The sequence below is a fragment of the Pholis gunnellus genome, assembly GCF_910591455.1.
Source record: "Pholis gunnellus genome assembly, chromosome: 2".
In the NCBI taxonomy this organism is placed as follows: domain Eukaryota; kingdom Metazoa; phylum Chordata; class Actinopteri; order Perciformes; family Pholidae; genus Pholis; species Pholis gunnellus.
Genome location: NC_136536.1, coordinates 9,336,824 through 9,350,526, shown reverse-complemented (window position 1 = coordinate 9,350,526; position 13,703 = coordinate 9,336,824). Strand labels below are relative to the sequence as shown.

Here is a 13,703-nt window from a genome sequence, read left to right as displayed (position 1 = left end):
ACCTACAGTATATTCACCTAGTCTAGGAATCTTGCAGTCTAGACTACTTCCCTGCAGGGATCATTCACCAGTCTATCACACACACTGAATAGTTGTGCCTGAATAGCTGTTTCAGTTGTAATGATTCACAGATTGATTAAAAAAAAGCAGCAAATGATGCCCGCTGAAACAAACAGTTCCATAAAATGAGCTCAAGCTTATCTAGTCCTATGCATATCTGGGTAATACTTGTGATAAAAGGACATTTCAGTTCGCCTGACGGCGGCCTTGATGAGGTCTGGGGAAGGAATTCCCCCAGACAGGACCACGCCTGCCGGATCTTACGCTTTGAGAGCCAGATAAAATCCCTAAGCTAAATCAAACACTTCCTTTACTCCACTTACCCTTCCTCTACAAGACAGTCCCAAAAATAAACCGCCTGCATGTCCAGAGCAGAACAATAGCTAAATGCAAAGACTTCACTACAGTGTAAACAAGACAAAAACAGACGGAATCGCAATGAATGATTGTGAGTTTACAGCATGTCAGCAAATATGATCTCTGAATATCACTATGGAATGAAAACAAAAGTATAGGATAGTATTTTAAGTAAAATGAAGCACACTTAATGCCAAAAGTCATCTTCAAATTTCCCCTCATGGGGACTAAGTAAATACATGCAATTTCTGTGTCAAGTTAAATTTTTTCTGAACTTTGACACAATTTGAATTTGAGTGCTTGTTGGTGCATGTGAGCGTGTCCCACTGGCTAGCTCGTGGCCGCCGCTCTGCACTGCTCTCGTATGGCGGTTAAAGCTAAACGGCGTCATTGCTAAAGTGTAGCGCCCATCCTCTAACTTCCCATAAACCGTTAGCTCTGTTAGCAACGTTAGCTTTGAACAGCCGGCACAGACGTTGCCATGTTGAGAGCTGTTGTGAGGCATTAGACATGCTCTCAATGTCGCGTGTAGCGCCTTTGAATTAATTGACGTACAAACATGAGAACTATATGTCAAGGGGGTAAAATGGCACAGTACAAGGGAAACAGAACGAGGCTCTGAGCGCAACTGTGACTGGCTATCGTTAGCTAGCATGTTCCCTGCTAGCTAGCGCGTTAGTGGTTAGCTCACCCACTATAGCTAGTAGTTCATACATCACCAAGCCTCTTGCACCTCCTACTTTGTGAACACAAGCAGATGTATTTCGCTGTGCCTCTTTCTGGTGTGGCAGACCATACGTCTGCATTTCTAGCAGAGACTCTGGGTGCCCTTATACTTCTGAAATGACACTATTGGGTAAACAAGATAGAGAATATGGCAAAAAAGAATAAGACCCATGTTGCAATAAAATTCATTTTTCGCAGAGTGATTGAAATGAAAAATCCCCTTAATTATATTTTATGTTTGTGTCAAAACTAACGAGTAATAATCCCACTATTGGGTAGCTAATTGGAACAACACACCTTTACTGAGGACATTCATTGCAGACATTCTCCTTGCAAGCAACGGCTCTTTAACGATCCCGGTCCTGTGCTTTGTAAAAAGCTTCCTTTACAATTATCCAGGAGCAGGACGTAAAAGTCAGCAGGTAACCAAAAAAAGGTGGGTCCAGGAGGCCTTATTCCCTGAATGTAAGTGTTACTACTGGTATTTTTCAACATGTAAGACACAACACTAACATAATATTAGAGGCTACATTTTGCTCTTGAATATACCCGTCTAAAGATGATCACGGATCAATAAAATATAAAAACGTAAGGCTCCAAACACCAGCATCACATTCCTATTTCAACCCATCGTGTTGACCACATGGGATGATTCTATTAAATGAGCTACAATTGCAATCAGGACCATGATTTTTCTTTGTTTTTTTGCATTTACCTAGAAGCTGCAGGGGAAACAAAACTTTGCTAGATAATTTACTTTAATAGCACTCTACATTAAAGTCAACCCAGGGGCCTGACATCTGACAAGCATAAACAAAGTCTGGGACTATCTTCCTCTCAACAGTTGACAGACGAATTTCACCTGTCCACATAATTCAACAACAGGTCTTAATTTGAAGGTGTACTCGCACCTACAAAGACATCTGTTTGCCAGGAGTTTATGCAATAATACAAGAAAGCAGGAGGTCTATCCTGGCCATTCATTGGAAGCAGATGTGAGGGATCCATTTCCGACTATAATAAGAGGTAATTATAGGCAAGGGGCCCCGTGTGTTCGTGTGAAAATACGCCGAGCTCCGGTGGCAAATCAGCAGAGTGAACCAGTCAGGTACATGAGAGACAGCAGTGAAACTAACTGCAGCCTCCTCTACAGGCGTGACTCATCACAGTGCTAATGGACAAGCCAGCACAAGCCAGTTCATGACCTTTCAAGGGGAAAAAAGTGCAGAAAAGGGATAATTTAAGACTCAGCTTTCACCAGTGAGGTCACATCACTCATTCTGCTGACAGTTCTTCACCGTAAAATATTTGCTGTCTCAGACAATAAGCAAAAAATGCAACAGTATTTTTTTACATGAATTAAAGTGTTAGAAATAAAATGTATTATATATTGTTTTACTTTCAAGTAAATCTGATGGTATTCATGTCAGCCAGCACTCATTCCTCAATTTAATTCCTGGTATTCCTGCCCAGAGGGCTGGATGGGAGCAGGATGAGCCATGACTGACAGCACATGCTATGGATGCCTTAGAGTATCATAAATGTTTGTTTGAAAAACAACATATACCCATGTTTTGAGTAAATGTTATTGCTATTGACTATGCCTTAATGTTAAGGTGTTATTAGAAAATGTTTTAGAGACACAATGGATCATGCTTCCACACACACATTTTACACTGAGCATAAGCGCTGTAGATTCAGGGGTGACATTCCAAAGAAAGTGCAACGGTTACTTGTTTTAAAAATGATTTGTATGTAGATGAGGCCTACATTATGGGTTTATGGCATGAGAAGGACAAGCTCCAACTCTGGGCTGCAGCAATAATACTGACTTGCCCTCAAAGCACCCAAGGCTGATGACCCTAATCTCTGCCTGTCTGGTCGGCCCGTTCTAAAAAACATGAAAACACATCTTTGCGCTCATTCTTCTACTATCTCCCTAACACCTTGTTTTGCATTATCCCTGCACCAGGAAAAGCCCCGGTGAAACAACAGACAGAGGTTAGCCATGTGCCTGCAGGCCAAACTGATGTCTGGGTCAGAGAATCTGACTGCAGTCTGGTGGTGTGCCAAATTTCAGCCCCGGTGTGCTCCCCCCATCTACACCCCTCGTACCCATGACAGGGTCATAATGAAGCCTCAGCAGGTGGAGCCTGGTAGGGAAGACAGGGCCTCTTCGTGCAGGCACCTCTATGTGCTCATAGTCCACATAAATCACACAGGCTCTCAGTTCAGAGGAAGAACCATTTAATTACCCCTTTTTAAAGCAATAATAGTCTGACTTGGATGGAGGTCCTGCCTGCATGAAGAAACGGAAAAGCGAGGCCTTCACTGTCTCTGATGATCACGGAAAAAAACATGAAGGGGCAACCGAGACCTGTAATTTAGATTAGCAAATCAAATATATGTACCTTACAGGGTTATAAAAAAGAGATTAAGAAAAGATCAAAATTTAACAAATAAGCTACTGTGCATTGATGAAAAAAAAAAGATCTACAAAGTTAAACAGCTGCTTTTCCCAGAACTCTCTTGAGTGATGTGGTGTTGTTAAGCCATTGTGGTCACCACCGACTTACTGTAAACTGTGCATCTCTACTGAGAACACAGGCTGACTAATGCTTCCACAGAAGTTAAATATCGCTGCGTCAGATAAACAGCACATGCACAGTGATGAACTCTGGGTTGGTTTTTGAGATTAATCCAACAGATTTCCTCTTTTCGTGTCTCTGTCTATGCCATCTCTAATCAAAATGAAGCTTACAGAGGCATATAAACAAGCCTCTAAGATGAGTCTTTATAAGGCTCCTCATTCCACTGCATCAACAGATGGTTTGGGTGGAGAGAAAATTATATACAGCCCACTTTAGTCTAAAAACCACAGAAATTCCCATTGCCTTACCAACTGTGTTACAAGGCCAACCTTCAGCTTCCCTCGGCCTGCCAGGTACTGAGTAGACTTGCATACAGTCAAGCCTCTGGGCACATGGTGGATGCTAAGCTACTTTAGTCAGCGTGATGGTTAAGGAGTCTCTGTATTTCTTTGTATTTAGTTGGCAATGCTCGACGTGAATAAAGATAGGATCTGAAATCCTTCTCTCAGCTTCTCCCTGATGCTTATCTGGAACAGCTTCAAGAGTTCTATTTCAAAATGATCAGAAGGCTCGATGGTGATGGTTTCCAGCAGCACGCAAGAAGCTGTGATTTTAATCTAGTGAAACCACCAACAGGGTCTGCATTTGTTTCTTCTCAATGGCTTTCATTCCTACGTCTCACACGGTAGTGACTGTCCATATCGCTGTTACACCTCTCTGTTTCACAACGAACAAGAGTGTGATGAAGACCATTTCAACTGTAAGACGCATTCTGTCTTTACAGCTTTGTAGTCTATACTCGCGCTCATGCAACCGTGTAGTTCGCTCTAGCCTGATGTCCTCTTGTTTTCTTCTGCTGGTTGCATTCACGCTTTAAAGATCCTAAAGGTTGTGTCATTATCTTGCCGGATAAAACGTGTAAGTGTCATAAACGTTTGTAGGCCACAGAGTTTATTTTCTGCAATAATCCAAAACCCAATGGAAAAGCTTCCAGGGCTGGAAATACGTCATCCCCATGCAGCACACTAGTGAATGGAAGGCTTGACAGGCATAGCAAAGGCAACTAAGGGGGAGGAGCTTAGCAAACGATCAAAGAAAGTATTATATCTTTTTGATTTATTAAAATAAGCAATAAGGATGCATTATCGTGTCACTCCTGATACAGACAAATATGTGCATTTGGGATTTGTTGAGCAATAATTATCTTTTCATAAAAAAATATAGTAGGTGAATGAGAGTGTGTGTGTGTGTGTGTGTGTGTGTGTGTGTGTGTGTGTGTGTGTGTGTGTGTGTGTGTATGTATACAGTATATCAAAGACTTTTTCCATTACAACACAGTGTGGCTCATGGCATGGAACATGCATCTTCAAAAAGCAGCAAACCTGAATGGAAAATATTTCCAACCAAGAAGCTCTGCTCAACTAAAACACGCTATGAAGGAAATTCTAATATCACGCCGTAGCCGAGAGAGAAAATACAAACAACAAGGGCTTGTGCTTTTGCGTAATTAGGTCCACAGGAATTCATTAATCCTTAGTTCCAGCTTGTTACTTGCCAAATTATAAAAACTTCTGTACAGCTTTAGTAGCACACACCACAGGCCCACCCAAATGAAGTAGATCTTGCTGGGCAAGAAATAAAAACCTGGGATAAATGCTTTTTTATCTTTACTGCATAAAAAAAAAAAAAAGACTGAAGACGCAGGGGGGATGTTTAAATAAAGCTTGCTTATTGAGATACTCAGAAAAACGAGAATGACTAGAGATTATGGGGATTTTCAAATATAAACATACTTCAGAGAAAAACAAATTAAATAGGAGGAAAAATGGGGGTTGGGAAAAAAAATAAATACACTGGGTTGTTTCTTTCAGCATATATAGAGCAGCAGATCTGACATGCACACAGGAAAGCCTGAATCAACTTTGCTTCAGGGGAAGTGGGGTCCTCTTGTCCTGCAGATTATTCCAGGTTTCATTTCCCCAACAGGATGGTGACTCAGCAAGAGACAAATGTTTTAGACCCTCACTGCACCAAAACAATGGACTACCGGCAACCTCTTAACCGCAAACCCATTTGCTTTCCAGCTCTACAGATATCTCATCATGGAGCAAATCACTTGTCCAAACTGCCTGTCCTGTTGCTGGGGAAATAGGCGTGGAGGCAGATGGAAATTAGTTTTTTTACAGCAATTATGATAGAAATACTACTGGCAAGAGTGAGCAGAAAGAGGAAAGGACAGAGGGTGAAGACGACAAAACAGACGAAAGTTCCTATGGGAACACGAAGTTTGTGGATGTGTAACAAAGAGAAAGAGTTGTTATGTCTCGTGGGGACGGCCACTGACATGATAACACAGACCAGACTGGTGCAGCTCTCCTTCTATCTCTGCTGAGGGCCTCTGCAGACAGCGAGGGAACCGAGTGCATCATAGCAGGACTCTTCCATCAATTAGAATTTTAACAGTTTGCTTCAAAAAGGCATTTTAAAGACAATGTATGGCAATTTAGGTGTTGCTATGCTATTCGCTATGTCTGTCACGGTGGCTCTTTCATGTTTCCCGTTTGAAAACGGGAATTGTGTAAAAGGGGTCTTGAATATGCACTTGGTGGCTACGTACATGTGACTGTGCTAAAAGACTGAAGCTAAAGCTGCAAGACGCAGGCACAAAGGTCAGCATCCTCACCAGATCATGGTGTTCCATGTTAAAGCAGCTGAAGTAAAGAAACAGCATTATTCTGTTCTAGTGTGTGTACGAGTATGATGAAAAAAAAAACGGTATAATGAGTATATATTCCCTGTTATATCCGCTCTGGTGTTCAAAAGATACATATAAAAGAGCCAGACATCATTAATTTGTTAAATAATTTGCTAATTAGGCGCCTGAAGAGCATCAGACATGTAATGGCTGCCTACGAACAAGCTCCCGAATCTAACAAAAGTCAGCAGAGAAGAAAAGCAGGTTTCCCTGTATTTACTTTTCACTGAGCAGATACATCTTGAAGCGAACTCCCTTTGTGAGCGTTAACAGTTTAACAACAGCTTCAGGGGGATTTGCATCTTCTTAAGGTTACAATAAAGTCCTGAAAAGATGGCAGGCTGTCTGCTTTCGCAGGTGGAGACTTGTCGTACAGTAATAGGAAGTGGAGGCGGGGGTGCTGCTGGTCTCAGGGAGCGAGACATCATCAGCTCTGATAAGACACCAGGGTGGGATTTTTTATAAACACTTCACAGGATGTCGGGTTCAAACCTGGTTTTAAAAGACAATGGAGAAAAAAAGAAAAAGAATGACAGCATTCCTTTAGCAAACTTAAGTAGCCTGGAAAAAAACAAAACACAAAAACGTCTTTGGTGAAAAGGGCACCGACCCCCATCAGAGTAGCTGTATACGTTGGGAGGAACCATACAAGACAATGCAGCAGCTCCCTTGAGGAAAAAGCAGAATGCCCAAGTGAGTTCACATCAATGCCGCCAGCAAAGACAATAGCAGATCCAATAGAGCACTGACAACTACAGAGCACCTTCAAAGGGAATGTGCAATACAGTTAACTTAGCATTTCAATGAGGTTCTAATAAGTGCTAGTAGCCTGGGTACAGCCCGGGGTAAAAACCTGCTGAGACAATGTGAAGAGATTTAAGAAGGCAGTTTAAGATGGGGAAAAAAGTCAAGAGTGTGTAACACTCTATTACAGTCTTTTGTTCTTCTTATCAAGCTCGTGTTAGATTTAAATATTCACTCGTTCACTATTCCCTGAGGAGCAGACTGACCAGTGTCATTAAAAAGCACTAATTTAGCAAAACAATGGTGAATTACAACCTTTTCCCCAAACTGAACAAAAAAAAGCATTAGAATATTATTAAAATCCCAACAATCTTTATACAAGCAGACTGAACAAATAAAAGGGAGGGAAAAAACATGAACCATTGTGATGTTTTATACCACAAACAGTTTCTGACCATTAGCTGTGTTTTTATTGCGTGTGGGGTAGACTGCTGTGTCCTCAAGGCATCCTGTGAACTCAACGTGAACTCTGTTGGGTTTATTGCACCCGTGGGGTGAAGAGTGATATATACTGCTTGCATATTTTACTGTATTTCTTTTAAAAGGTATGCGTTTAACCGTTTCTCTGTGATCAATATTTTTTTTTTTTTTCAACTTCTGAATGTGATCGGTTACATCATACCATGTGGACAGAGAACATGCGATCTTCAGGATTCTTGCCTGGAAATCACTGAAGCACTTTCTGCACCACAAAGAGGTGAGATTACAGGGTTCACTAAGGAGCGAAATCCAGAAATTGGGAGTGATTTAGTACCTTGCTCAAGGGCACTTCAGGAAGTGGTAAAGTATGACCAAAAACTGAACTACAAGAACTGTCGGCTTGTCCGGTGCAAGAAAAATGCCACCTCGGGCTGGTAAATCTAGCAAATCACTATCCCGATTGGGAATAGTATTTAATACATAGTTTCTTTTCTGCAGCTGATGATAGATTTAGTGAAGGAGTGAGCCTTCTTAAATATTGTATATATATATATATATATATATATATATATATATATATATATACACATGAATAAATAAAACTTGAAACGGTATTGACAAAGTTTATGAGCCTTTCAGTTATCCTGGAAACAGGAGTTTGGTTGGGTGGCATTAGAGAGGATGCAGGCAAAACTCCAACTATGTTTTGTGCACCATTTGTTGCAAGTTTGAGAGAAAGGCGGATTTTCAGTCAATGACTTCAGTCATTGTTGTTATTTAATAACCACTAATAACTGGTAATCAGTAAGTTTAAAGCTTTAATGATTCAATTACAGAATGCAACTTGAGCTGATAGAAGCTTCAGACCGCTCCGAGGATGACACATAAAAGTGTTTAACTGTGGTTTGAAACAAAAGCCGTCCACAAGCGTATGCGTCGGGGAGAAAAGGTAAACGTGTGAAGAGGTGTGAATGGAAAGAGTGGGACTCTAGTTACAACAAGCGGTACTCGAGAGTATGTGCGCTCATGTCAGCACATGCACAGCGTTGCTGCTGTACCAGCTGAGGTGCAGCTGTGTTTGGAGTCGGCTCTTCTGTCCGACACGGACACAACTCTGGGCATGAAAGTGCAACGCTGCTGCAGCCACAGAGCGCTGCGTATTGTGAGGAGACATTAGTGTGTGTGTGTGTGTGTGTGTGTGTGTGTGTGTGTGTGTGTGTGTGTGTGTGTGTGTGTGTGTGTGTGTGTGTGTGTGTGTGTGTGTGTCCAAGGCGAGGGTGGGGTAAATATATTTTATCCACCTTTAAGGCTTTGATGCATCTCTGCCTTCGTAATTCCTAATTTGCATCAAAACACGAATCACACAGATCTCTGAGCTTAAGAGAAAAATATGGTTCTAATCAATGCCTGCATTGATTATTGTAAGAGTGAAATATGGTGATTGAAATATCCGGAAATATAATTGTTATTCTCTGTGTATACATTGGGTGGCGCTGTACTAATATCCTAGGCTCAGGTATGAAGGTACTGAAATCACTGTTGTCAGGTATTTGATCCCGGAAAGGCAAAGAGTTTTGACTGGGCTCCTTAACAATTATATTCTATTAATATAAAAATACAAACTGCCATTGGCTGTAAATGGAAAGAAGAAGAAAAGAAAAAAAAAGAACCTTGAATTCAGGCTTGGGGTTGAGGCCACACTGTGTACCAATATTTGTGGTATATTTAGCTCATTTATTATAAATGATATACACTTCACACATAACTGCACACAATTTTCCAAAGCATACTACAAGAAACAAAAACATTATCCTTGTGTTGAAGTGTAGATGTGAACGCAATTTAAAACGCCTGAATTGGCAGAAATGTAACTTTTGCCACAAATAAATGCAGACATGCAGATGTTCACATATAAAAAATCACCTGGTTTAATTGTAATGCTTTGGGTAAATGGATGGAAACCAATGGCTGACCGGGAAGGTAGTAAAAGCATGAAACACTAAAGCATGATTATCTCTGAAAGGAGGTTATGTTTTCGGTTCGATTTGTTGGTCTCTTTGTCAGCATGATTACAGAAAAACTGCTCTCCCGATCATCATGAAACTTGGGCAGAAGTGTGTCACCCATTACAGTTTGGAGAGCATTGGATTTGGCAACGGCCTGCTCCATAGAAACAGATTAAGAGTCATACTGACATTGAACCGTTTTCCGTTGTCATTTGACAAGTACAAAAGAAAATGGTGATTTCCAGCGTCTGTATCCAATGAAGCCACAGAAAAACGGGTCAGACGATCTAGTTGATGTACCATATCCCATTTGTTGGAGTAGCAAACCCATCGTATTGACTGCATTACACAAAGGCTTACGAATTGCAAGATTGCCAATTCAAATGGTGAGCAACATGACTTGTGCAACTGCATACACATATTAAAAGTGAAAAGTTGAGGAAGCTGTGCAGTGGAAGTCAATCGTGGCCGTGAAAGAATCATGAGGACCCCCCCCCCCTGCTGAACTGAGAAGCAGATTCAGGTTCAGGGTGCTCACCTCTCTGACCTCTATACCTGCCCAAGTCACACCTCACTGCAAAGCCAACAATTGACAGCCTGCCGGCCGGCACTCCGTATTTGCCGATGTGCTTGAGGAGGGGGCGAGCCACTTCAGTGCAGCCAAGATGGCCTCTCCCCCGGGGCTATAATTCAACAATGCGATGTTTACTGAGCCCAGTCTTCAAGCCATTATGTGAATGGGTCTGGAGGGGGCCGACCTTCCCTACTGTTTAAACTATGGAGTGGAGCTGGTGTTTGCACGGCTGCGCTTTGCGACTCCACCGAGTCATCATCGACTCTATGTGGGAATTAAACACCAGGTAGCAGGGTCTGAAACGACGAGGCGCCACACAGGAAGATCAAACCGGCTCGCGCTGGTCGATAACGTTACCCAGCATAGACTAAATACGTCTCTGCATCACATTTAGCAGCGGATGAAGGGGTTGAGTTACACGCAGGAGGGAAAGATAACAATTTACACCAACGACACGCGCTCTGCAGACTTTATAGTCATAGGAATCCAGGCCGCCCCTCCCCCAACCCCAAACCCCACCCCCAATGAAGTCAAGGGACACTTGTGACAGTCTATACTGGGAGAAATCTCCGAGCCAAAATTGTCAGCAGTGGTGCTCACAGTTGGGCTGATGTCATACGTCAGAAAACAAAGTGTCTTTGCACTAAAGGAAGACCAGAGGCAAAGACCTCTGAGCTTATCAATCCACTGCCATTTGTAAAGCTCTTATATGAGTGAAAACAGATTTGGAAGTAGCCGTCTTTACAGTTTCTTTGGATCAAATATTAAGCTGTAAAAATACTCGACGCCAGTACTGCTGGTGGCTCACAGCAGGACACGGGCCCTCATTTGTGAGCTCGTACCCATACAGGGATTTCATTGACTTGAGTTGATGCGCATGACCCTGACATTCCATTGTGGAGAAAGGAGGGCGCCCGTAGTAACACCAGTGTGTGTGCCTAATTGAATCAAGAGGTAGTCCGCCTGCTGTAGTTGAAAGTCATAATGCAAGAAACAGATGCTTGCGGTTCCAGATAATTCAATTAGGATGGTATTGTTGGCCTAGCAGTCAATCAAGGCTGTGGTAAAAGTGTAAAAGGCCATCTCCTATTACCTTCCAGTGTCAGGACACAACAGATGATGATGGCCCTCTGGGGGACTGGGTAGCTTCTGTGGAATCGATGGTATTAAAAGATACAGAACGTGTGTTGCCTTCGACGATGCAGGTAATGCACCTTCTGTGTCACTTTGTGACAGCTCACAAAGTGACAGATCATGTCCATTCACGGGAGAGGCTCGGCTCTCGATAGTATGTCACAGCCGGATGTTAAATATACCTTGAAGTCATCGACACTTTAGCTTTCCAAACGCCTTTAATATTACTGCTCATATACTCTATATCCAGCAGGTGAAAGTCTGCTGGCCAACGCAACTACGTCCCATCATTCAAAGAGGCTTTCCTTCATGTCACATCAACACAGAGGAGTCACAGATATCTCAACCATGACAGCTCTGTTTATTGGAGGGCATAAATGTGAGAGACCAGACAGGAGGGGGGGGGGGGGGGTCTATTCTCAGCAGCTAAAGCAATAGTTGTCCTCTATATGATTCACACCACAGATATAGTAGAGCAAAACATCCTATTTCAGACTGACGTACTGATAACGGATTCATCGTTAAAGTCATTTATCAAGCAAAAAATGCAAAACATTCTGTTTCCAGGCTCTCAAAAGTGTGAATATATTTGGGTTTTGGGCTATTGGTCTGAGAAAATTTGCCCAAAAAAGCATATTTTAAAAAGATAATCAATAATGAAAATTATAATTAGTTGCAGTCTGGCAGTATTGGCTACTGCCTCATAGTGAAAGCTGGATGAATAAAACCAGAGGTAACTTGGTGGGGAATTCCCAATATGGTGCATTCTCCAAACTGCAGCAGATCTTTGGATGGAGGAGAACGACACCTGAGAAGTGGATTCATTTTATTCTGCTTTCACATCTTAAAGTCCATTTATTTGCCAATGAACCCCACATTATTTTGATAAGGAAGACAAAGACACTAAGTCAATCAACACAAAGGACTAACAAACATGCAGTGAAAGCAGTGCAAAGTGTAGCCTGACTAAGTTTGAGAAGGTTTAAGAGTGGGGGGGGGGGGGGGGGGGGGTCTATGAATAGCTTTGTTTCTATGGACAAACTTAGCCCAGCTGTACTCAACAGCAGGTTCTATTACTTTTAAACGCGTCTTTACTGTACATACTGATGTGACTGTGTGGTGTGGACCGCAATCTGTTATAACAGCCCCCGTGCATATGAGCAGCCCTGCGCCAGCAGACCACACTATTTACTGAACATAAATAGTGACATCAACACATGCCCGGTGCTTTTTAGTCTTTATTAGGACATAAAAGCACTGATTTGTAACTTCGACTTGACCTCTGGGGGAAATCAATTGTGTGGATGAATGAAACATCAAAATCCACGGAGTGAACAGTGAAAAGCAAAGAGAAAGTGTGTGCTCACTTACAGTAACCAGCTGGCATGTGAGTATCAAAGACAGGATAAGTCCACAGATCGAGGTGGTCGGAGTGCCCATTTTCCACCAACCCAGCGCAGGCTGCGAATGCTGGGGCAAAGGGAAAAAAGCGTAGTCCCTCACTCCTCCTGGCCGCTGGAGCGGTGTGTTGCCTGCACCTTTTTCTCACTCCTCTCCTCTGTGAAGAAACGCGACTGCTCCTCTGCGCCCCGCACCCGGTGGGACTTCATCAACAGGTAAAAGCGACCCTTTATCGCGGTAGTTGTGTTTGTTTGTTTGTTGTTTTCTAGGTTGAGGGAGGACGTAAAATATCGACGCGGAGAAGCCCCAAAAATTGCACTCCGAAACTTGGGACTTGTAGTGTGTGGCTAAATGCAGTCCTGCAAAGTCCTATGCTGGAAAAGAGAGAGAGAGAGAGAGTGAGAGAGAGAGATAAAGAGAGAGAGAGGGAGAGCGAGCGAGCTGCCGAAAAAGTAAGAGGCGGAATGGAATTCGGGGAGTGCTGAAAGAGAAGATAGCTAATCCCAGTGTGGGGAGACGCCACCTAGTAGAGCAATGTTAGCTCTCCACATGACCGTACACACTCCTCACGTGTGTCGGATCTGGAGAAAATGCTACTTATTCATATCATATATATATCCGCATGCGGATTTAAAGTCTGCATATGCACTAAATATTGAGTTTTGAGACAGTGGTGATGGAGATCTTTTATTAATAGCAACTCTGTTACAAGTAAAGATCGGCATTCAAAAATCGTACTCAATAAAAGTAAGTATTAGTAGGAAAATGTACTAATACACACTAATACACAGTGCGCAGCCGCAATGGGCTCGGTGGTTGTTAACCTTCATTATACATGTAGATTATTAGTTTTGCTGCAGTAAAGATGCAGTTAA

The 13,703-nt window shown here is 42.4% G+C and overlaps 1 protein-coding gene across 12 annotated transcripts in view; it reads right to left on the bottom strand.

Moving 5' to 3' along the window:
- hspg2 (heparan sulfate proteoglycan 2) overlaps positions 1-13,139 on the bottom strand; it is a 91,088-nt gene extending 77,949 nt beyond the window's left edge. For all 12 annotated transcript variants that reach the window (XM_079178330.1, XM_079178335.1, XM_079178336.1 and 9 more), the window contains exon 1: positions 12,799-13,139. In XM_079178330.1, the coding sequence (XP_079034456.1) occupies positions 12,799-12,867 (69 nt within the window). In that variant the 5' untranslated portion in view covers positions 12,868-13,139. The remainder of the gene's footprint in view (positions 1-12,798) is intronic.
- Positions 13,140-13,703: the final 564 nt, after the last annotated feature.